General features: G+C 41.3%; 3 protein-coding genes across 3 annotated transcripts in view; 2 read left to right on the forward strand and 1 right to left on the reverse strand.

The window, feature by feature from the left end:
* Positions 1-15,426, forward strand: part of LOC122402292 (insulin-like growth factor-binding protein complex acid labile subunit) — a 172,298-nt gene extending 156,872 nt beyond the window's left edge. The window contains exon 4 of the mRNA XM_043404956.1: positions 13,635-15,426. Within this exon, the coding sequence (XP_043260891.1) occupies positions 13,635-15,299 (1,665 nt within the window). The 3' untranslated portion in view covers positions 15,300-15,426. The remainder of the gene's footprint in view (positions 1-13,634) is intronic.
* The window catches only part of LOC122402287, a 684,713-nt gene that overhangs the window by 595,703 nt on the left and 64,718 nt on the right, over positions 1-24,292 (forward strand). The window lies entirely within an intron of this gene.
* On the reverse strand, positions 21,209-24,031 carry LOC122402308 (mitochondrial fission 1 protein). The gene is made up of 4 exons (XM_043404995.1): positions 23,838-24,031; positions 23,267-23,476; positions 23,087-23,192; positions 21,209-22,473 (listed from the first exon to the last, which is right to left on the reverse strand). The coding sequence occupies exons 1-4, from the start codon at positions 23,880-23,882 to the stop codon at positions 22,382-22,384; spliced, it is 453 nt and encodes a 150-aa protein (XP_043260930.1). The 5' UTR covers positions 23,883-24,031; the 3' UTR covers positions 21,209-22,381.

Consider the following 24,292-nt stretch of genomic DNA (forward strand, 5'->3'; position numbering starts at 1 on the left):
TCATAACTTCTGAACGGATTGAAGGATTTTAATTTTCAAAAATGCAAACGACGCGTATTTTAATCAAGAATATGTAGAAATTGTAAAAATATTGAAAAATTTGTTCGTTCACCCCGTAAAATTCTAAAAACCCCCTTAAAAATGGTCCAATTTTCAAACAGCCATAATTCCTACAATAGTGAATATATTTCAATGAAACTTTTTTCTGAAGTAGAGCTTGATGGGTACCTACAAAAAAGTATTAGACAACTTTTCTATAGGACGTCAAACAAAACTATTAAAAATGAAAAACAAAATTTTAAGAAAAATCGACCGGGGGTAGGTGCCTAAATTTTTCAGCGAAAGAAAAAATTTCAAATTTTTGGACGCTTGGGTAGCAATTGCTCCGTCGAAATTTGATTACTTAGTTCCCAATTATAAGTCTGATGGTCGCAGGGTTGAAAAGAACCCGGTCGCAAGTTTCATCCAGACGTTTTTTAAGTTTGACAAGCCGGCTGTTTAAATTCGGGTTAAGTTGCGGATAAGCATCGTTCCGCCGTGAAACTTCGTTTTAATTATGCACTATTTTAATACAGCCCCTTTTATCGGCGAGACGAACTTCGTTGTCGACGGGGCGAGTTTTTATCAAAGAGTCTTCAATCTGCGAAACTCTTGAATGCAGGCGAGCCTTTGCGACGCTGATGCCCAGCCACCTTTTCCGCTTTCACGAAAACTGCCGTTCTCTTCTAACTCGTATTTCTTATTATATTATTTTACTTTTTCGTCCGCGGGCGCAGGAAGCAATTACGCTTTGGAAATTTTAATAATCACGATGATCAGCGTCCAGATAAATAAGCATTCGCTTCGACTCACTTTTTCGCGACGAGGAATTTTCGCGGCGCGAAGGGTTAATTTTCGATCGATCGCGAACCGAGACGGAATAAAACGGTTCGATTGAATGGAGAAGTTCAATATCCCGGTGGCATAAATTTCTCTGTGAAAACGTCAAGCTTCTCTCCCCTGACGGCTTTGAAAGTTTTCGGTACTTTTCGCCTATAAACCAAACGCCGAATCGATGAATCGACCAAGGAATAAAACTCATTTCAATCTCGCGAGCAGAAACTCGTCGGAACGCTTTGTTGGGGGGCGTACCGTGGCACAATTCTGCTTCTCGAAATTTTTAGTGAAAAAGGAAATTTGACAAAAATGTACTTTCATTTGTGTGTTCGAATCGTAAGAAAAATACTAAAATACCGAGCTCACTTCCATCTGGATCCAAAGATTACGCTCTACGAGGGTAAAACAGCTAGACAGGCTCGTAAACAGGATACTAGATTTTGTTACAAGTTACGCGTTGGTAAAAGATATCTATCGGGAATAATAAAAATAGTATACTGTCCGTATCTCCGTGAAGAATGCTCGCAACTTGTCCGACAGTGGAACCTATTTCTCTCCCTTTCTTTACAGTCTATTTTCTTTTGTATATCCGTTCCGGTTCGACGTGGAAAACGCTACCGCGGCACATATTCCGCCGCACTTTGATAAGTCACTGCCTCTAGATTGGAAAACGGTGTATATATCAACTTGAAGCGGAGAGATTTGCTTTCGATGGCCCACGATTTATTCAAAACACCCGTTAGTTCGGTTCCTAGCATAATCGGTTCCATCGAGACCGAGTTACGCGTTCGTCGGGGGGGATCGGTGTTTACGTAAAATATTTGCTAAAAATAAAAGGGAAGGAGAAACTGTAAAAGGAAAAAGGGGGTTCCCGTGCGCTTTGGTGACGTTACGAAACAACGTGTGTGTGCGTATGTTTCCCGGAATGTTCTCTTTCTTCCTGTCCTTCCGCTTTCCGCGAGACGGGCTGCGAAATGCAATCCTCCTGTCACATATTCTGTCACGCTTTGACAGTCGGCTGGTAAGGGATGAAACGCGTTCTACAGCGTGCTCCAAAATACGAGATAAATTAAAAGTACAGGAACGTTTTTTCGCGGGAAAACCAGCTTTGAGGACAGAGTGTTTCCATCCACAATTGTTAACAATCGTTCTCGAGAATTTTAATCATCTCTGAACGCATTAAGGAATAGAAATCGACGTATCGAAGCCAGATTAAAATGCCCTCTTAACTCCTGACAAGTCGCGAGCCGTGTTGCCAATGGAATATCGCTTTTCCTTCTTTTTCCCCGGGGATTTCCACCTTCGTGTTTTTGTAATCCGTACACCGCTTAGCGCCGAAAGGTTTTTTGTGTTCGTCCAGTTGCAATGTTTGCCCCGTTCTGTCCCCATTGATAGCGGCTGTAATTACTGCCCGCGTACGCGATGACGTAGTATCGACAGCCCAGCATTGTTGCACTGTATTTATTATGCAATTAAACCGCGAGCGTTAAACTAGATTTATAAGTGGTACGCTAGTTGCAACCAGAGTTATCACCAAGTTGTAATTACGAGCATCGGAACAACAGTTTAATTGTCAAAGCTGACCTTTTTCCCCCCGGAAGAAATTCCGAGACACTCGATTACGTAACGAGTGATATACATTTTGGAGTAGCTCCGTTTTAAATCACGTTAAGCTGCTTAGGAAAACGAAGAGTAATGTAACGTTATAATCCAAGAATATCGTCGACCAGAACGTTTGTGTGACGCCCAAGCTGCAAATGTCAGCGGGAGTATCGTTTCGCGCCGGGAACGTATGCATATTTCGCGTCAGGATTTCATTTCGCGCGAGAATTGTATTTTCGCAGGCGCGGAAAGGAACTGACAAATAAGCCTAGCAATAATTTCGCCCGGGGAAAAGGAGGCGAGAGATTTGACAGAAAATAAAACGAGAAAAAGAAGAGACAGGCTATCGACAGCTCGTCTTAGAGGGAAGGAGCCTGGGAAACGATAAAACAAATGACGGGGGACTTCGACGAGGCTGTTCGATATTTCCAGAAATTTCCCCCGAAGAAATAACAAGCATTAAATTAATTAAGTAATTAGCAACGAAACATTCGAGACAAAATCAAACATTTGTAACTGGAACATTCTCAGCAATGAAAGTACATGTATCCAGTGCCTGAGAAATAATCTCAACAAATACAAGCAAATGTCGGTTTTTGATTTTTCCAACATCGTTCCCCCGTTTCTAAAAATCTGAAAAAATTATAGATTAATAATCATAACAAGACGCTAACACTGTAAAAATATAAACGTGGTCGTTTAATAATTGCTATTAAAAAAAAATATTTTTATACTTTTCGAATTTTTTAAAAACTCATTTCGCGGTGAAAAATTCTGAAAAAATTCACAAACACGTACGCCCTAGAGCAAAATACCCACGATTTTTTTCAAAATCTTTGATACGATACAACAAAAGATATACAGCTTAAACTGAAAATTTCGTTACGCCCTGTAACTACCCTCTCGGTAAGGGTACGGGGTTGTTATTTGACACAAATGGTTTTCTTTGAATGGTCTATTAACTGATATGTTCACTGATCAGTTTGTTCCTTCTTTGCGTCTATATCGAAGATACCATTCCAAGTGAAAACAACCCTTTAAAACAGAAAGGGAAATACACAGAGTCGATTATTCCGCGTTGCAATGAATTTCAAAAACGCGAGAAGAACGAGAATAATGAGAAAAGTCGATAAAAATATGAAACCTCTTCGATAACTAAATATTCGAAACGGTTGGAATTGCTATAAGAATTATGATATTTCCTCTGGAATCGTCGCTGTTATTTAAACAAATTCCTTTTTTACGATTTTTCGTGTTATATCTGGGTTTTAGTTTCAGTAATTCTTTTAGCAAACTAAGCCAGTATTGTTTACAAACAACACATCGTTTGTACAGCTTTGTTAACCATTCTGTAAACACTACACAGCGTTCTATGAGTTTATAGTTCATTATTGCGATAAGAACATTGCGTGTCGTGAAAGTGATAAAGTACTGTCACGAAGGGTTGGTTTTTACGCGGAAAACGAACGATACGCTGCATCCAGGCACTTTAATAATAAAGAAAAAGGGGGAATTGTTTAAATTTCAACGAGAGAGAATGGATTCACGACGAAGAAGCATTTCGTATCCGAACGCTTGGCTCGACTATTGGGCAAACGTCGATAGACTGTTGCCTGACAGTCGGAATACAAACGAACCAACGATATTGCCATAAAAATATCTGTACTCGTGTACAAAGCTTTCTTACTTTTTCCATTTTTCCTCCCCCTCGTACTCCCAGTAGCTTTGAAACGCCCTGCAGGGGTGCACGATACGTTTCTCTTTAAAATAAATACCCCTGTTTACCTCTCATTCTCTAATGGACGTTACTCAAAACATAATACTTGCAATAGGCTTTATTAATCACGATAACTATTCACTCGGTTGATTAATTAAAATTTTACTACTGTGATAATGTTTCTCGATCCAATTTAATTCGATAAAGTTTAGTTTCTTCGAAATCGGTTTTGTTCGGATAAGTAAAGATTTGTTGCGAAACAAACAAATCAGTTTTGAGGTAACCAAGGTTCCATTGCCCTGGTAGAGCACGGTTTATGGAGGAACGTCAGCATATTTGCGGCGACCTCGTGAAATTACACACTCCGTTCGGGTAAAACGAAAATCAAAGCCGATTTCGTATCCACGCGGCTTTCAATCAACGAATGCATTAATGTTTCTAGACGGTGTATACACCGACGGTAAACACCGACCAAACGGAGCCAAATTTGTATGACCCCTTCGGAATTGTTTCCATCGATGGTGGAACCAGGGCTTTTAAACGCTCCGAGATGTTCGTTATCCCCTGGAAAATTACAAACACAACCGAAAATCGAGAACACGCGCGAGCGCAACCAGTTAATTGTTTGACGAACCTGGTGATATTACATTGTCGTACTTTTATTCGGTCGTTCGCGGTCGAGCGCGAAATAGAAACTCAGGAAAACGGGTTTCTTTCGATGTTCAATCAACCGCTGATATTTTAATTAAACGCCCCGTCGTTCGGTTTTCAATTCGGTTAGATGTATTTTATGGTTACACGGATATTGCGTTATTCCTGTGGACGGAAACGAATTTTCAAGGAATATATGGACACTGGAATATACACACGCGTGCAATACCGAACCTATTCGTGTTTTCTCCATAACTGTGCCACTATTGGAAACGGAAAAACTTACCTTTTTAAGTGGTTCCCGTTTTATGTCGATGATACGACATTTCGTTTTCGAGATATCGTCGTTCAAAGAAGTGCGTAACTTTTAAAACTCCACTATCTATAATATCAGTTGTCTAACGACGCGTTAAAAATAGTAAAACTTTAGACGTGTGTACTTCCGAAACTACTAGAGCTTTATTCAAAATTCAACCGCCGTTAGAAGGGGTAAACCTTCCCCTTTGAAATTGCTTTTTGGTTTTTGTAGATCCGACTTTCCGTTTCGGAGATATCGTGATGTATATAAAAGCGTAATTATTCATTTTTCACTATCTCTCGCGGTCCGCCTTACGGACGCCTGTAGGAACGCGCATTAAAAATAGTAAAACTTTAGAAACGCATAATTCCGAAGCTACTCAATCTTTATCCAAAATTCCACTACTGTTAGAAGGGGCCAACCTTCCTCTTTAAAATTCCTTTTTGGTTTTTGTCGATCCGACTTCCCGTTTCGGAGATACCGTAATTTATATGAAGCCGTAATTTTTAAAAAACTCCGCTTATGGCGCTTCCCGTGTTACGGCGGGCCACTGACCTGCATTGAAATTACTAAAAACTTTAATTACTTGCAGTTCCGAAACTACTAGTGTTTTATTCAAAATCGAGGAATCGTCAGCGGCAGTGAAGCTTCCTCTTTGAAATGGCTTTTGGTTTTTGTCGATCGGACTTTTCGTTTTCGAGATATCGTAATTTATGTAAAGGGGTAATTTTTTCCAATTTGACTATCTCTGTTTTTGTCTGACGCGTCGCGCTGGACCTCTCTCTCTCGCGCACGTGACTGGTGACCGAGTGGTCGCGTGACCTAGTTACTACGAGTCACGTGCGGTCAACGACCTTGGCAAGGCCGTAGTAAGAAAGTTCATTGATCTCGCGGATGTAAACAAAGGCTTCGGTCTCATCCGACCGACTTGAAATTAAAATCCTCATATCTCCGGAACTAATTAAGCTATCCACTCTCACGAGCGCTCATTTTAAAGGGCATTTAACCCCCTTTCCAACCACACTCGCGCTAACAAATATTTTTCGATATTTCACCCCGATTTTTAGCCTGAAAGTATTAACTTTTAAACCTACGTTGATTATACATTCTTTACCCCTCTCACTGAATACTACAAGTCTCGAAACACTATTTTTTAATGCCCTGTATGTTCACGTTTCCCTTCCGCGCGACACAATTTCTCGATTGAAATTTAAATAAAGAAGGGAGTGGAAATTGACGCGAAAAAAGTAATGGATAAACCGTCGGCGTGGAAAAGCGGAGCAAGGATATCGCGTTAGCTCGTCTGACAACAATTCAAGTGCGTGTCTATTGTTTCGGAGTGCGAGTAACACTCGATACAGATACTCCGAATGGAAAAATGGGCGACGAGTGCACACGCTGGCAGTTGCTCCCCGACAACGGGCGTTTCGAGAATTTAAATACGTTTTTACGGTGGAAAATGTACGCGATTCGGCGCGTTTGTTTGAAAATCGATGGTTAATTCGTGGACGAGTACGAAGCCACATAGAACGCGAGAATTATTAAAATTCTAATGCAAGAGCTACAAATGACGAATGATCTTGATTCTTTTGATATTCTTTGAGCTCTTTATGAATTATATCGCAAACAAATCAACCGTTCGCGTGCAGATGAACAACGTCAATACATAAACTACGTCCAACGGACCGGACGCGGGTGTAATTAAAGTTTCACCGGCCACTTTCCATAAATTCGACGATTCGATTGATTCGATATGGCGAAAAGGTAAGCGTGGCGAGCAAACACTGAAATGCCATTAAACGGGAACTGATTTTCGAAACGAGTTTCGGGGGATATCGTTAACCGACCGAAAGAGAATCAGAAACAGTCGGTCCGCGCCGCGGCCACGCAAGTACCGGTATTAACATAATCGCTCGATGGCGACGATAACGATGATTTCCGTTTACAGGTAATTTTACTATTATTTTTCGCTAGTTCCGCGAGAGAATCGGAATTTAATCTAGAAATACCCCGGACTCGTGATTCGAGATGGCGCGATAATTGTTACTCGACACCTAATTAATGTAATCGGGCATCTGGTGGTACGAGGATCGTTCAAACCGTTGTATCGGATATACAAACGATAATTAACTATCGATTGTATCTCATACTACGAAAAGTGAACATCTCTAATGGTTCTGTGGCGGTTGAGATCGTTTCGTTGCTGACAGGACGCCCAGAAAAATGGTTTCCTCGATTCGGGGAGGGCAATTCTCCAATGAAGGATGAACCATCATGGTCTCGAGGCTTTCTCGCGTAATGATTCGCGACAATCGTCTCGGGAATTAGTCGAACGATGCTTTGTTTCTTGTTTAAACGTTCTCTTAGGCCAGAAAAGCAGAAAAACTTAAATTTTGTTATTTTTCCAAGGCAGAGCTCGATTATTACGCGTCCCGGGGAAAAGTAGGGATGACGCAACAGCGAACAAACAGCGAAATGCCATCAGACGCGACTGATTTCCGAAGCAGACCGGGATATCATTATCCAATCGACCGAAAGGGAACTGCAGAGTAGCTGGACGCATGATTGAACGCGACGATTGCTGGACCGACAGGCTCCTCTTAAACGAGCACGAGCCGCTCTTTGATTACATAATGATTCCCTGCTGGTGTTCGAAAACGAAGCCACGTATTCTCGCGATAAAGAACAACCCGGACGTTCTTTGGAATTCGCGTGTTTTTGCGTGGAAAGGCGCCCCGGGACGTGACACGTTTCGAAACAGGGGACAATTCCCGAACGATCTGTTCACCCCCCCCAGTACGTGAAAAATTGCCTTCCCTTGAATTATTGCTCCTTCCTTCGCGGAGAAACGTACAGTTTTCGATGTTTGAGCGCTCTCTTTGCCTATCGTTGCTATATTTACAGAGAGTGATTATAACCAACGAAATATTACCGAAACGATGACACAGAATCGAAAGCCTCCGGACCCAATTTCGAGGAGAGATGTGTGTTGCACATTGTTGTTATGGCAGAAATGAAATTCCAGCTGTCTCTGCGATGCACCTCGCCCGGGACGAATGAATCCAAAAACAAGAATCGCGAAACACCGATATACCGTTTTTGATTGGAACGAAACGAAACGCGTCTATGTTACGCGATACGAATTACATTTTTCGTGGTTTCGAAACCTGGAAATATATTCTCTCTGCCAAACAAATTAGAAATTATTTATACAGAGAGATCTGACTGTACCAATTGTGTTCTTCAACGATCCAAGGAAAAGCGTCTTTTGAAACACAAACACAAATCTGTGAAAGTAATAGGAACGAGGGGCGAAATGAAACGGCATTACGAGAACCGCGACCACAAAGCCTCCGTCGGTATTTTTGGTATCGCAATACGAAAAATCTCTGTCATCCGTGTTTCGCGCTGGAAAAAGCGCAGCTTCTATTTTCCCACGGTATTACACTCAACGTTTGCAAACATTAAATCCCCGTGTTGCAAATACTGGTTACGCCGTGTAAGACTAGGGGTCGGTTCTCCGCGCCTCCGGTGAAAAGACGGACCCGGGGAATTATTAAAGCCCGGAAAAAAGGTAATCCGAATGACGCAAATCCGTTGATTTTTCTCTCGTTTCGGTTGCGGTATTTTCACTGTCCGGATAATTGAGTTTAAATACATCCACGCTTCCGAAGCTCATTCTCTATACTGGACCCTTGTTTCGTTTGATAGCTTGGTCTTAATTCAACATTACCATATAGGAAAGATATTGTGTAACTCTGGCTAAAAAAGAGGAAACATTGAAAAAGTCTCTACTGGGTACTGGAAAGATACTCGAACTTGAAAACAAACTGGCCCTGTATAAAGCTATTCTAAAACCAATATGGACTTAGGGCAACTCGGTGCAATTTCAGCTGAGGAGTGCTGCAACCATTTCAATCCAAAACTCTGAGTTAGTTAGTTTGTTTGGTGTAAATTACTTAGTTTATCAGTTAGTTAGTTAGTTTGTCAGTTAGTTAGTTAGTTTGTCAGTTAGTTAGTTTGTCAGTTAATTAGTTAGTTTGCATTAAATTAGTTAATTTGTCAGTTAGTTAGTTAGTTTGTATTTAGTTGATAGTTTGTTTAGTGTAAATTAGTTAGTTTGTCAGTTAGATAGTTTGTTTGAAGTTAGTTAGTTAGTTTGTCAGTTAATTAGTTAGTTTGCATTAAATTAGTTAATTTGTCAGTTAGTTACTTAGATTGTCAGTTAGTTAGTTAGTTTGTATTTAGTTGATAGTTTGTTTAGTGTAAATTAGTTAGTTTGTTACTCTGAGACTCGTTTGCTTCTCGATGTGTCGTTGATCAGCCGTTTAAAAGATTTCTATTCTGAAATTAAGTTTATTTACGTTAAATACGTGTGAAATAAACGTTCCCTTTGGACGAAAGATCTTTTCACAGCGTCACACACATGACGTGTTCCAAATTAAAAGCACTACCGGCGGAAGTTAGAAACTGGGTGCCAAGTAAGACGAGGTTGCACGAAACACGGGTCGAGAAGTCGACTGACGCCATTGACAGGTGTTTAATTGAAATATCGTGCGAACCTGTAACATAATGATACACGTTGGGACCGTGATTTATTAATTTAAAACGAAAACGATATATACACGAGTGGGTTTAAAGAAATTGAATTGTGGATGACTATGGAAGACAGTCAGGATGCGCTTGTTTGTGGTTTCAAGCGCAGCCAAACTGGGATTTCATCATATTTAAAGTTCCCGACGTTTAATATTTGAAAAGCTGCACGGAGTTATAAAGTATCAGTTTCTGCATTCCCTTTTATCCAAGTTCGCCTTACTGCCCGTAAAGAGGAACTGGAAACACACGTTTTCTACGTTTCTCAACTTTCTACGTGGCTGTCCTACTTTCCGCGAGCGCGTTAAATGGTCGCAGTTTACGGACGAGGTTTTCCCAATTTTTCGTCGTTCGTCGCCTCCCCCCGATATTTCGCTGGAAGAAAAAAAGAGGAACGTCGCACGACGACGCGAATAACAAGCTTTTCGAAACGCTTCCGCGAATTTGACAGCATCCAGACAGTTCCCGTTCCCCGTCGCTTCGACAAATAATTACAGTTATTCGTAAAATTGGGCGTACACGCGACGCGAATATCGTATTTTACGTGCCCGGTCCAGCGAACGATTCTCACGATTTCTATTCCTGCGCAAGAAATCGAAATAAAAGCAACGATTGCGAATTAAAAATTTCGATGCATCGAGAAATTTCGAGGGGAAAATAGTTTTAACTAATTTTTCATTCGCTTGAGATTCTAGAGGCCAAAATAAGATGAAAATCAAAGATACTAATTTGTATATTTTCGGTAAAGTATTTTTTTTCTCGAAAGTTGATAGGAATTCGGGGGTATGTCTATTCACCAAAAGTTATTGTAATTGACCCCAGTAAACGAAAATAATTTTTTTGGAACGATTTGAAACTTTTAAATTTCGACGAAAAATTTCAGGGGAAGAGGTCAACGCATGGTCAGACATTTTCAGTAATTAATTTTTTTCTCGAAAGTGAGTGAGATTTCGGGGGTATGTCCATTCACCAAAAATTATTGTAATTGACCCCTGCAACTAAAAATAATTTTTCTAGAACGATTCAAAAATTTTTAATTTTGTCGAAAAATTTCTCATCTTCTCGAATTTTTTTCTCGAAAGTGGGTAGGAATTCGTGGGTATGTCTATCCACCAAAAGTGCTTCTAATTGATCTCTGTAACTAAATATAATTTTTTTAGAATGATTCAAAAATTTTTAATTTCGTTGAAAAATTTCACACCTTCACGAATTTTTTTCTCGAAAGTGGATAGGATTTCAGGGATATATCTAATGACCAAAAATTCTTGTAATTGACCCCTGCAACTAAAAATAATTTTTTCAGATCGATTTGAAAGAATTTTTTTCGGCGGAAAATTTAGGCACCCTACCCCCTGTCGATTTTTCTTAGAAATTCATTTTTCATTTTTAATAGTTTTGTTTGGCGCCCTATAGAAAAGTTGTCTAATACTTTTCTGTAGGTACCTAGGAGCTCTACTTCAGAAAAAAGTTTCATTGAAATATATTCACTATTATAGGAATTATGGCAGTTTGAAAATTGGACCATTTTTAAGGGGGTTTTTAGAATTTTACGGGGTGAACGAACAAATTTTTCAGTATTTTTACAATTTCTACATATTCTTGATTAAAATACGCGTCGTTTGCATTTTTGAAAATTAAAATCCTTCAATTCGTTCAGAAGTTATGACATTTTAAAGATCCGCATGACATTTTCGGGTAACATTTCTGGCCATAAATTCCATTTTCAATTAGGAATTTTTTTCTCGAAAGTGCATAGGAATTCGAGGGTATGTCTAATGACCAATAATGCTTGCAATTGACCCCTGCAACTAAAAATAATTTTTTTAAAACGATTCGAAAATTTTTAATTTCTTCGAAAATTTCACACCTTCTCGAATTTTTTTCTAGAAAATGGCTAGGATTTCGAGGGTATCTCTATCCACCAAAAATAATTGTAAATAACCCCTGCAAGTAAAAATAATTTTTCTAGAACGATTCGAAATTTTTTAATTTTGTCGAAAAATTTCACACTTCGAATTTATTTCTAAAAAGATTCTCTGCGCCGTGGACGTTCGTGTATCGCGTTAATGGACAAAATGGTACATTGCGATCACTAATTACATCCAGTTAAACGTGACGTTATCCCTCTCCCTCGATCAGGTCGCAGCCAGCAGCACCCTGCGGCTGCAACCCTTCAAGCTTCCCCGTCTGAACTCGGTATGATCAGTGCGAACGATAAGTCGAGACGTCTGCCGGGCGTATTCTCACCGCGTTATCTGCCTGTAATTAGTTGCACCTAATGACACATAATTAAGACAAAAAGCTCTCTCGAACCGACCGTGTACTCTGTACAGTGCTCTTTACCTACCGATGGACGCTTCAGAAATATGAGATCGCGCCAAAGGATCCTCCTATCGAGGGTACAACCAGCCTCAAAGTATGGACAAACGATTACACCGTATCGAAAGAGAATATTATTTGCTCGCGTTTCAAGGAAATGTTTATCATCCGTTGAAACGTCGAAACGAATCAGCACGCGTAAGAGAACACGTCGGTTCGATGTAATCTCGACGATGCACCGTTATTGTATTTATGGTAATGTTGAAGCGACGGAATTAATGGTCTCGGGGATGATATTTGCTAACCGCGGCAAAAATAATGCGAGTTCATACGGATCCGTGGCCGTTTATTATTTTCATCGCGATTAATTGCCGATCTGATATGCATGATAATGATAATGTATCGGGGCGCTGTTCGACCAGGCGAACCTGCATTAATATGAATGACGAAGAAAAACAAACATTCGCCTAGTTGCGTAATAACGGGGAACTTGCACTGAATTTCGTGCCAAACGCACCGACGCGATAATAATTATGAACTCGATCGTGTAGTTTTCGATCCCGCGGTTTTCGCAACACCGAAACAAAAATAGGGAAATGATTTTCCTTTAGGATATCAAAAACAATCTTTTTCGTGAACATGGATGCTAAATAGAGACCGATTTCTAAACATGACTTCGGATTAACATAAGATAATTTAACCAAACACGGCGGAATAACGTTACCCCGTTGTTTCCGCGACCGAAACAATACGCTATTAGCATCCCAACGCCATCATAATCATATGCTCGTGAACTCACGCAACAGCGAGTAACCGGAGCCGTTATCTCAGTTAATCCTATTATAATTCATATTAGGTCAGTCAGCGAAGCTCTTGTAAATTTTTATCGGTCCGTTTCGTTGCACCGAAACCCGTTTATTATCGTTGGTAAACGTCATCGTTGCTGTTGTCGTTTAGATCGATCAGCCCCAAACCCTGTTTTCAGGAATAGACCGTTTATTTTCCGAGAAAACCATTTCTATGAAACATTGTAAGCGTTCGAAAACATACATAGCTTCCCTCGAAAAATTAGGATATTTTTAATCGCGTTTAAAGCGCACGGAGAGTGCTGGGGATTTATTTAGCGGACGTGGTCGACAATTTGCCTCGGTCCCCGTGCGTGTGCCTGGGGGATGCTCGAATAAATAATATTAAAGCAGGTTCGGAGACCTTGATTCATTAAATAGTGGTTAAAATCTCGGTAATACGGGCGAAATAGGAAACGTGGAACGGGGTCAAGCACGTCGGTTGAACTCGGGGGGGGGGTTAGTTCGGTGTCGGGAGTGTGTATAATCCTTTCCTAATGACGTGCCTATTTTTACCTTTAATACAGCTGACACGTCGCGATCGCGCCTAGCGGGGAAGATCTAGTTCACGCGTATATGTTTTTCAGCACATTTCGCGGTCTGATTAACGTGCATACGTGTACCGTGCAGCCTAAATCCTCGATTCGAGCTTCGAAAAGAATCTTTTTTGGGAATTAATTAATTTCCTTATATGTTTGGGAGGTTTAATAACGAGTCTGTTTGTTGTTTACAGACGCCACAGCGCAGCGTAGCGATATCGACGACCGTGTTTCACCTGCTGGTCCTTGCCGGTCTGTTCACCTTCGGCGCCGCTGCGTTCTGCCCGATCAAGTGCATCTGCGACGACGACAACCTGGTGGTCTCCTGCATAGAGGCGAACCTGGACGTGATACCGATCGCCCTGAACCCTAGCATCCAACGGATAGTGCTCAAGGAGAATCGGATAAAGACTGTGGAGGACGCGGCCTTTCGGTTCTACGGTGACTTAAAAAACGTCGATCTGTCCAGCAATCACTTGTTAACCATTCCCAACGGGAGCTTCGAGGCGCAGAAGCAACTGGTGGAGCTGCACCTCAGGCACAACAAGATCTCCGCGTTGGCAGAGAAGGCGTTCCAAGGTCTGAAATCGTTGACGGTGCTGAATCTACGGGACAATTACTTGGAGAGCCTGAAGAGCGGTCTGTTCGCGTCACTGTTGAAACTGGAGGAGCTCGATCTGGGGAAGAATCGTATATCGAAAGTGGAGGCCGGTGCGTTTCAGAAGCTGGGCTCGCTCAGGGTGCTTCATCTCGACGACAATCAATTGAGAAGCGTCCCGTCGCCGGCTCTGGCCCCGTTGAACGCCCTGGCGGAGCTTCACATAGGCTGGAACGCGTTCTCATCGCTGCCCAACGACGCCTTCAAAGGATTGGAACAGTTGACCGTGCTGGACATCACCGGTGCGGGTTTGGACGATATCGGGGACGGTGCTTTCCGTGGCTTGAACACTCTGCGCACCTTGGAACTGGACGGGAATAAATTGAGGGAAGTGCCGACGAAGCAGCTGGCGATACTGCCGCGGCTCGAAGAGCTCACCCTGGGTCAGAACTTTTTCACCTCGCTGAGGTCCGGGGCCTTCCAGGGGCTCTCGAAGCTGAAGAAACTGGACATATCCGCGGCGAAATTGTTGACCACGGTGGAGCAGGGTGCGTTCTCGGACAACGCGAACCTCGAGACTCTTATACTGAACAGCAACAAACGACTGACCACGATGGAGGACGGCTCGCTGGCCGGTTTGCCGAACTTGAGGCACCTGATGGTGCGCGACAATGCGTTTACCGGATTCTCCGAGTCCCTGGTGGCCTGGAAGGAGCTACGCCGACTGGATTTGAGCGAGAATCCGATGGTGTGCGACTGCAGCCTGCTCTGGCTGTCCGAGGTGCTCGTCCCGAGGAACTCCAGCCCGGTGATATGCGCGCAACCGCCGGAATCCAAAGGAAAACCCATCAAGGGAATGACGCCCGACGAGCTGGGCTGCGCCTTCTCCGATCCCCGTAAACAGGCTTTGCTGGCCACGCTTTGCGTGGCTGGACTCGCCCTTCTCACCGGTTTGACGTTGATCCTCTACTACAGATGTCGCAGACGCGTCAGGGACGCCCTCAAGGACTACAAGTGGAAGAACCGAGCGATCTCGCGCAAGGAGCACGAGTACCAGAAGACCTTCTCCGACGACGAGTACATCGTCAGGTCCGCCCATCCTCATCATCACCATCATCATCACCATCAGGCTCAGTCGCAGCCTATACCCACTCATCATCATCATCATCACCTGCAGCAGCAACAGCAGCAACAGCAGCAGCAACAGCAACACTCTCAGATCGCCACTGGCATCAAACCGATACCGGTGACGGAGCTGTAGCTAGAACTTCGGGCGGCGAGCCCCGGAGCCGGCGGCGTTTGGTTCTTGCCCCACGGCAGCACTACTCTCGCCGAGGGCTTCACCTACATCGACGGGGAAACGGCGCGACAGATGCGCCGTCCGGGGACGCTGCCCAACTCCGGGGCGTCCGGTGCCCGTCGATCGGCCGGACCGATCGACGACGGATCGACGCCCCTCAGCGTGAACGGGGACAGTTGCTCCACGACCAGCGGACGACTGCATTACGCGAATCACTCTTTGCGTCGGGCGCCCCAGTCGCCTCAACCGCCGCCAGACAGCCCCCAGAACGACTCGAGGGTTCAAAACGGCGTCCCAGGACACCACCACCCTGCACCGCCGCTACCCTCGAGACACCAACCCTCCTGCGGGCAGTCCTCGTACCCCACGCTGCCCATGAACGGCCACGCCGCTCATCAGTATCATCATTTCCCCCGCGACAAAGACAGATCGTCCGGTCGCGAGAGAAGTCGCGATCGTGACCTGGCCGTGCATCGGCCCGACAAGCACCGCGACGCTCACGTCGAGATGGAGATGCGCGACGGGATGGACATGGGCGAGATCGGACCCTATCGAGCGTAAGCCGCGAGATCGAAGCCCCAGCGAATTGAATACCAAGACTGAATCGTACTGGCCACGTTTCACGCCTCCTCGTATTCGTATTTGCGATGGAATTGCTGAAGACTGATCATGATGTACATTCCAATCGCTCGAAAATATCAGAATAATCGACGCTAAGAAGCCAAGAGAGAGCATCGATACCGATAGATTGCGAAGCCTGGGAACGTGAAACGTCCTACGAGGAATCGCGTCAAAGAGTCCGAGGGACAGAGGCACAGTACGTATTACGACGACGACAATTGTGTTCGTCCCCGGAAGCAAAGACGCGTATTCGAGACGGCAGCTGACTTTGAAGCTTCCCAGCGAGAAGCTACGGAAAGACGAGACCGGAGGAAGAAAGCGGAAACGATAAAAGTGCAACGTCCAGTTGCGAGAACGTCATCCGACGAATGAGCGTTCCAAGATGCGTCGTTCGTATAAGTCACTTTGACGCGATCGAAAAAGGACTTGAAACTCTCGCTGAAAACAGTCTTTCGGGTCGAAATGGAGCAACTTTCAAAAGGAAAAATCGTATTCAGAGTGTTCTGTTGTCGATTCGAAGCTTCGTTCGTTGTTTAAAACGTAATCGATCGATGGTAGATGAAATTTCGGGATCCCGAAAGCAATCTCAACGAGTCGACTGGCAGAGCGATCGTTCAACCGAATTCGTTCTCCTGTCCTTCGCGAATCTCGAACGTAATCTTATAACGAGCTTTCTTGAACCTGGAGGGCTCATTCCGCTGAAATAGAGCTCGATCATGGACGCGGAACCTTTCACGGAGAGAATCGGGGTCAAAATGGCGTACAATTTTCTTTCGAAACCGTCATCTCCGAGATCGACCATTTTTAATTTGACAAACTTTCTTTAGATCGTTTTGGAATCTTCGATGAAAGCGTTCCCCGGGAAAACACCGACGAACGAGTTAGTTTTCCACCAAAAGACTCGAAACTTTTAAGAAACAGAGCATTCCTGCAATTTATCAATCCAAGTTTTCCCCGGGTTATAAATCCTGTAGTTTTTCCAACTTCGCCGAGTATAAAGTTGCTGCTATTGTTTCGACTCGAGGGAAACTCGAAGCGAACAATTTCAGTTGAATTCCGGCGAATTCATAACAACGTTCATCCGATGAAATTCTGTTTTCGAATCATAAAGTCCAGATAACGCTATTGACGATCCAGCTTCGAACGTTTGTGAAATTATTTTTGTATTGTCCGGTTGCTCACAATAGTGTTCTTGATTACTGTACAAGTCTTCACCGAGTTCGGTACGCTCTTTATTTCTCGTTTCCTAAACTCATGCGATCGGCAGCTGCGTGTAAATTAATTCCATCCACCGATAGGAGCTGAATTCGGATTATTTTTAATCCCACTTTATACTGAACGTGTACTTTTATTATAAACGAAAGGCCCCTGGGCGTGTGGGGCCTTTTTCCTTGGAAACGTCGTGGATTCTAATAGTTTTCGAGATAAATTTCGTGCATCCTTAGCGTAGGACGTAACTCAGGCGGCCGTTAGCGCGATATTCGAGGCTCCTCTTTCGGAAAATGTCGGAGGGAAGCGTCTGACAAATGGAATCGCGTTAAGATAGGATGCTGCAACGGGGTTTGCAACCGCTCGCGGTCCGGTTCAGCTGCTGGAGAAAGATGCGAGCCTTGGTCGAGCAGATTATTTTTCCGGCCGAGTGTACCCTGAGGAATTCCACGGTCACCCAGGCCGAGAAAGGTGACTGCACCTTGAATCGACTCTAGCGCGCCATTCTCAACCGTGCAGAAGCTGGATTCCAGCTTCGATCCCGCAATACCTTCTCGAGCATCCACCATGATCGATTCTTTAGCAAAAAAACCAATCCTCCTACGCGTCAAAGACCTTTCGACCTTCTCCTTCGATTGTTTCGAACTTTGTTCACTTTAAAAAGATCAATCTTTTGTTACTCGTCGAACCAAAATTGCATACAACGCTCTTCTTATTAGAAATTCCATAAAATTGCACTCCATCGAATATTTTTATTTCTTACACTGTGTCAAGAAACGAGCATCTATGCCATGACAAATAGAGGTCCCTAAGACTGAGAAATTTATGTTTTTTTTTATCAATTTGATTCTTAGAAATATCGAGATCTTTGTACGAACACAAAGTTATTCTACGATAATTTCTAAAAGAGCATCGTTGAAACAAATCTTTGCGAATTATCGTTCTTTAGGAAAATGTATGATCGTATTTGCCAAGTATTTTTTCCGCTGATAAAATCGCAATAAATAACAAGTCGACGAAAGTCAATTTGAAATCAATAAATCACATTTCAATTTCCGGGTTTCTCGTTTGGAAATGGGTTTTATTAAATGAACAAGTCCGCGATGAGCAAAAAAATTGTAGAAACAAGCGTGAAAAAAATCGAATGAAACATAGAACTCGTTTTTATCGTAACAGTGTACACTAATCGATTACGAAATAGTATACAGAAACGAAATTTTTTCCTTCGATATTATTATTAGCATAATTTTGTCGATCGAGACATAAATAATAGGTTTTAAATTTGCTCGTGAAATTTATTCCTTTTCCCGGTCGAGTATTAATTAAACACAAAGATGCTAATGCTCGCGCGAACTAAAATGAATCGTTTTAACGCTGATAAACGCAAAGAGTGATTGAAATATTTACCATTGAACATTTTATTCGCTTCTAAATGAACGCTTTATCCGCGGCGCGCGTACGTCGGTATCGAATTTCTGTCCGTGACAACAGATGTTAAAAATTCAAAAGCTATCCTGTGGGTTTGTTTGATCCTCTGTTCGGGAACTTCGAAAAAAAAAATAGGGGATAAAACATTTATTAGTAATTTGCCTTTCTTGATAACGTATCGGTATATATAGACAAATACTGCACCGACTGAAATATTAAATTATCTTTTTACATGTTTGACACGTTGTGTTTCGTCGATAGATTCTATTTGCAAGTGTAATATTCGAGGATCCATGAAATTTCTGCCATAATCGCGACAGAACGTGTTCTGAGGAAGAAACTTGCATTTTATCCTGCATGCTATTAAATGCATTCCGGCGAAACGTTTCGGGATCGAATATCGAACGATCTACCGATAAGTCAGCTCTAAATATATCAGATCTTATTTTTTAAGCAGCGTAAGGGTTTACGGAATAAGAACGACGACGCTAGAAGGAAGTAAGGGAGAAAAGCACAGGAAATTGGGCGTAAAAACGTCTCTTGTGTTTCCGAGGATCGTCGCGCTGAACGAACCTTAATTAGAGTGTCCGATTGTAATTAAGTATATTGTAATTATAAATGTCGGGGTCAAGTATCGTAGATAGTCGATGGAAGAGAAAAGAGGGTAATCTGTCAAAAAAAATTATATATTTTACGATATGTCTGTCGTTTAAAAATTAAGTGAGCTGCATCGTATCGCGTTGCTAGTCAATCGACACGAGTCGATGAGGAGTGGATTGAAAAGATTCGATAATGGGGCAAGGGGTAGAGAGAAGCGTGGAATAAATCACGAATATTAAATTATTGTACAAAATTTAATGCCGATAGTTTGTAAGGCCTATCGTTTTACGAGATCGACCGTATGTTTATATCGTATTACGTATCTATTATAAATAGTACTATGCGCCCAACTCGTATTCTATGCACACGATTCCATCACGTTCCTTTCGCGTAAACGGGCCGAGAATTCCGACTGGTTCCGAGCAAACGTCCACGTAACATGTTATGAAACTTCCTTCTCGTTCGGGATATCCACAAACGGAAGTGTTCCCGCGGATAGAAAAATCCTCGAAGCGAAACTCACGTAAAATAGCAAATATTTTCGATCTCTGGGACTCTCGAAACGTCATTCCTGCTCGAACTTTGAAAGATAGAAAGAAGAAGTAATTAATGACGATTAGAAACCGCGAAACCGCGAATGCTCGAACCAGGAAGAGCTCTAGCTCGTTTGTCAACGTAGTAGCGGCTGACTTCGGTGTCCAATCCCCCAGTTCTTCGACCTCGTAAACTCTGAATCGTTTCCAATTGAAAAAAAAAAAAGACTGAGGAGGTGACGAGGCTTGACGAAGCCTGGCAGAACTATGAAAGATCATCAGCCGGCCAAACAAGAGGAGAGATGCGCGCGATGACGCTGTACATTGGTGTAAAGCATAGCGGAGCCTTATTGAGAAAGCAATATGCATCCTTAAAAGCTGCTTAAAAGTATTTTCAAGCTGTTCATTCTACTCGAGTAATTAATTCCTATGCTAAGTATCGGAGAAAACGCGTTCATCGACGCTGATGACCACGTTACCGAGTATCACCTATTCTATGTAACCCACGGATAGCTCGCTCAAACTTTTAAGCATCCCCAACCGGTTCCAACGCACAACGTTTTTACTTCTTACCGAGCGATCGACAAGTTTTCGATCGTTTGCACTGCCAATGGTAACCTTCTAACAGCGTTTACTTAATCAAAATCGACATTTACACGTTCGTTGAGCCGTTTTTAGCGCGTTTGTACCAGTGATATGATTTCTGATCGAGAAACGATTGCAAAGAGAAATGGTATGGCTTGTAACCTGTAATGTATGCGCTATTGAATATTCCCAGTGACCTTTGTCGCAAAAAGAAGTATTTTTTTTCGTGTATGCATGCTCGAGGGATCGACGTTATACCGTGGGCGGCAACCAGTCTTCACGGGCTGCGTGTAAATACACTTTCGATGATAGCGTGTATAAGAATCATTCGTCGCCTATAAGATACGATTTTCTCCCATTTAATGAATCTTTATTAAAATGTATGATAATGAGCGCGGTCCTGGCTCCAGCGGCCTTCTTTTCGCTGCCTTCTCGCCGGTTGGAACCGATCAAAACTGTAAATAGCGTTGCAAAACGAGTACAGGCGGGAAAAGTGACTGACGGAAACACGGACGCGCTCGATGGAAAAATAGCAAACGGCGCTATTTTCGCGTAAAGAATAAGAAAACGCGTACAGACTCGTGAGAACCGAGCGGAGAAGCAGTGGTTTTAGCGAGTCGTTGGGCCATAACATAGGTCACTAAATATAATATAATATTATAGGGATATTCCAGCGTTATTTTGTACATAAACAACTTTATCAACGGATATTAAGAAGTCATCAATAAATCTATATATAAAAAGTATTTATCTCACCTGATTTATCTTCCCGCGGTATCTGCATCCAATCAACATGTTCAACGCGTGAATGTAAATCCGAATGAATTTTAAAATAATTTATTCGATCGCCAAAGGCTTAGATGTTTACGTAACACAAAAACATTTATTCTGTTAGATTTATGTAACATTACATTTAAATAGGTTCGTACAATGGTTTCATCTTTATGTATAAAAGCTATGTCTAGAAGTACTGAAAACTTTGGTAGAAGCTAATAATCGCACAGCGAGGTACCTGCACCGAACATTCGGACAGAATTTCAACGATTTTGCATATAAATAAAATTTTTTTTATTCAAGGTAGTTACATATATCAGGCACACTGTACTAATGTTTACTTTTGTTAGGAAAATTTGTATAATAGAGCAAAAGAATTCGAAACAAATATTATTATTGTCGATATGCCAAAACCTGCTATTGGAAATAGAAATGGCACTAGATTGTTTGTTAAATCATAAACTATCAGCTGTAATAACAGGAATTTGTTATAAAAATTATATTGAATGCTATAATTAAATGCCCCCCTTGTATTGACCATAAGGACAGTAAAAAGAAAAGCATACTCCATTTTCTAAAGGAAGCTATGGATTCACTAAAGTCTCCTCGCGTTACAATTTTTTTACAAATAAAGACAAAGACGAAGATGAGAACGGGGACAAACACAAGGACTAAGAATAAAGACTAACAATATAACACAAATAAACAAGTAACATTTCCTTACATATCATGTGTTATAATTTGTGTGATTGTTTCTATAATTCATACGATTGATACGAGAAAACATTTACCAGATATACACATTCATATTTGAGACATTTATTTCTGAATATTGAACGAATTTTGGAATAGTTTCGTCCGGGTTTTCGGTGTAGATTCTCTACTGTGCATCGCGTATTCCCCTGCTGTGTAGATTTAAAATAAATCCATCTAACACTATACATTGAAATGATCAAACAACTAAACGTGACGCGTTCGGAATGTTTCTCCATGAACCAAAGAAATAGATATTACTAAAAACGTGTTTACCTTAAATAAAAAATAAATACACGGTATCGACACAAGCGATAGTTTATTACTTCTGGGTTAGTTATTGTTTGTATAAAAAAATCTCTCGTTCTATGTTACGAATTATATCGCGGTTTATTAAATTTTTTCACGAAATTACTATTTTTCCTTTTCTTTTTTCTTTATGAAATCTGACGTATATCTTGGTTAACAAAGTGTGTATAATATTTCATATAAAGCAACTAATTTACATCAAGCAATAGTTACAAGTTTCTGCTTCTTCGATTAATGTTTTTTGGACATCGCAATCCCGAGGCCAACGATACTTGCAAAGCCGATAATAACCCCTCCTGCGATGGCCATGCCACATAGGCCCTCTGTAAACAAAGTAGATCATAACATAGATCACCTTGGCAGTGTGTATTCATTCTGTCGAGCGACATCAAATCGTTACCACGCTAAACACGACGAAAGAATTACCCAAAATGAGAGCTGATACATAATAAACAAGAACGAGTTCAAAAACATAGTCATCTCCATAACCTTTTTCAAGTCACTCGTAAATTCAAAGTTATCCGCGTTGTAAATAGTGCGCATTTACGCCGAGTTCGTTCAAGTGTAACCTAACCAAAAAACTAACAAGATTGCAGAACACTAGAATTGCGTCATACAACGGTTAAGAACAAGAAGATAAAAGAAATCAATACTGTTAAGTTCTCCATTCTAATACTTAAACATCCATTCCTATACGAAAAGCTGTTTTCTAAATTAATTACCACGGATTAGAAATTTATCTTTTTTCGATTATTTTTTGATCTTGCTTTCAACGTACAGCGAATATACGATGTATTAAAAAACCCAAAGTTAACCTAACCTTAAATTGACGAAATATAGTAACTACCGACCCATGAAAATACTAATAAAGTAATAAACTAGTATAAGTAAACTGTTATTTAACTATTATAGACGATAGAATGAATTAATAAGAACCTTTTTCCATTTTTTTCTTGATCAATGTCTCCAGATGTTGTACTTGCTGGTTTCCAGGTTCGACTCTGAGGAATGCTCTAACATATGTTAAAGCTTTCGAGTATTCCTGCAATACGCAATGCACAATTAATAAACAAAGTTAATTGTAAAAGGAATCTGGATGAATCTATAAAATCTTACCTTTATTCTAGCATTTCCAATGGCTAAATAATAAAGGCAATCTCGTTTCTCGCTTTCGCTGTCATTGCTATATAGATCTTCCAATAGAATTATTCCCTTTCGAATATCGGCAGGATATTTACTTCTAACGAGACACCATGCATATTCAAATTGTGCTTTTTGCGTCACGTACGACATGTTTAATTGATCTTGGTATACGCGTTCGAATTTCTGAAAGAATTGGTCAATAATTTGCAATATATGATGCAATAAGTAAATAACGAAATATATAGATCGTTAAAATTTGAATCATATTTTGAGCATCGCAGTGACATTTCTAAAATAATGTACTATAATTTTATAGTAAACGAATAATCTCCGCAACCTTGAAACCAGAAAAACAATTCGTAATTCTTCCATAACCTCTAAAAATCGTTTAGAAATTTGATGCAATTGCATATTAAAGACAAAGCTCGAAACGAAAAGCTTAATCTAGGAAGGTATTTTATGTCCAATACTTTCCCTAATAATATACGTAAAAAACACAAGAAAGTTAGGAACAATTTCGGTATCTTTTATCGAGAAGATTTACCTTTAAATCTTCAGATGAAACAACCTCATCCAGAACATCCTCCATTTTCTAATATAGAACTATACGAATTACACGAAGAAAACAATTTGTCTTGTCCTAAATTCTACCTTAAAAGGAAAGAACACATCACAAATATACCAGCTTCTTTTCGGTAAATCGGACTGTCAGGCAAAGAAACAATAAAGTGCACACATACCCTTCCGTTTGGCACCGCAAATGCATTGGCGAAATAGCAACGCGGCATTCCACGTGAAATTTAAATAATCTTACAAATTTCGACCGTGCAATATCTCTTTAATAAAATATTATCTAAAAAATTGATGGTATAACATCGAAATCGATAATTGTTACTTCTAATTGTTAATGGCTATCATTTTTTATTTCTGTACGTTCAATCGTATTATCGCTTAATATTAGAATTTTTAGTTAATTGATCTCTGTCTTTCATTTACATT

This window comes from Colletes gigas, unplaced genomic scaffold (assembly GCF_013123115.1).
Source record: "Colletes gigas isolate AHSC1104 unplaced genomic scaffold, ASM1312311v1 Colletes_gigas_Sc00034, whole genome shotgun sequence".
Classification (NCBI taxonomy): Eukaryota; Metazoa; Arthropoda; class Insecta; order Hymenoptera; family Colletidae; genus Colletes; species Colletes gigas.

Excerpts from the sequence above, each read along its gene's own strand:
- LOC122402308 (XM_043404995.1), bottom strand. The coding sequence starts at position 23,882 with ATGGAGGATGTTCTGGATGAGGTTGTTTCATCTGAAGATTTAAAG. Across the intron at positions 23,477-23,837 it reads TTTCATCTGAAGATTTAAAG|AAATTCGAACGCGTATACCA; the intron begins GTAAATCTTCTC and ends CAATTCTTTCAG. Across the intron at positions 22,474-23,086 it reads CAAGAAAAAAATGGAAAAAG|AGGGCCTATGTGGCATGGCC; the intron begins GTTCTTATTAAT and ends CTTTGTTTACAG.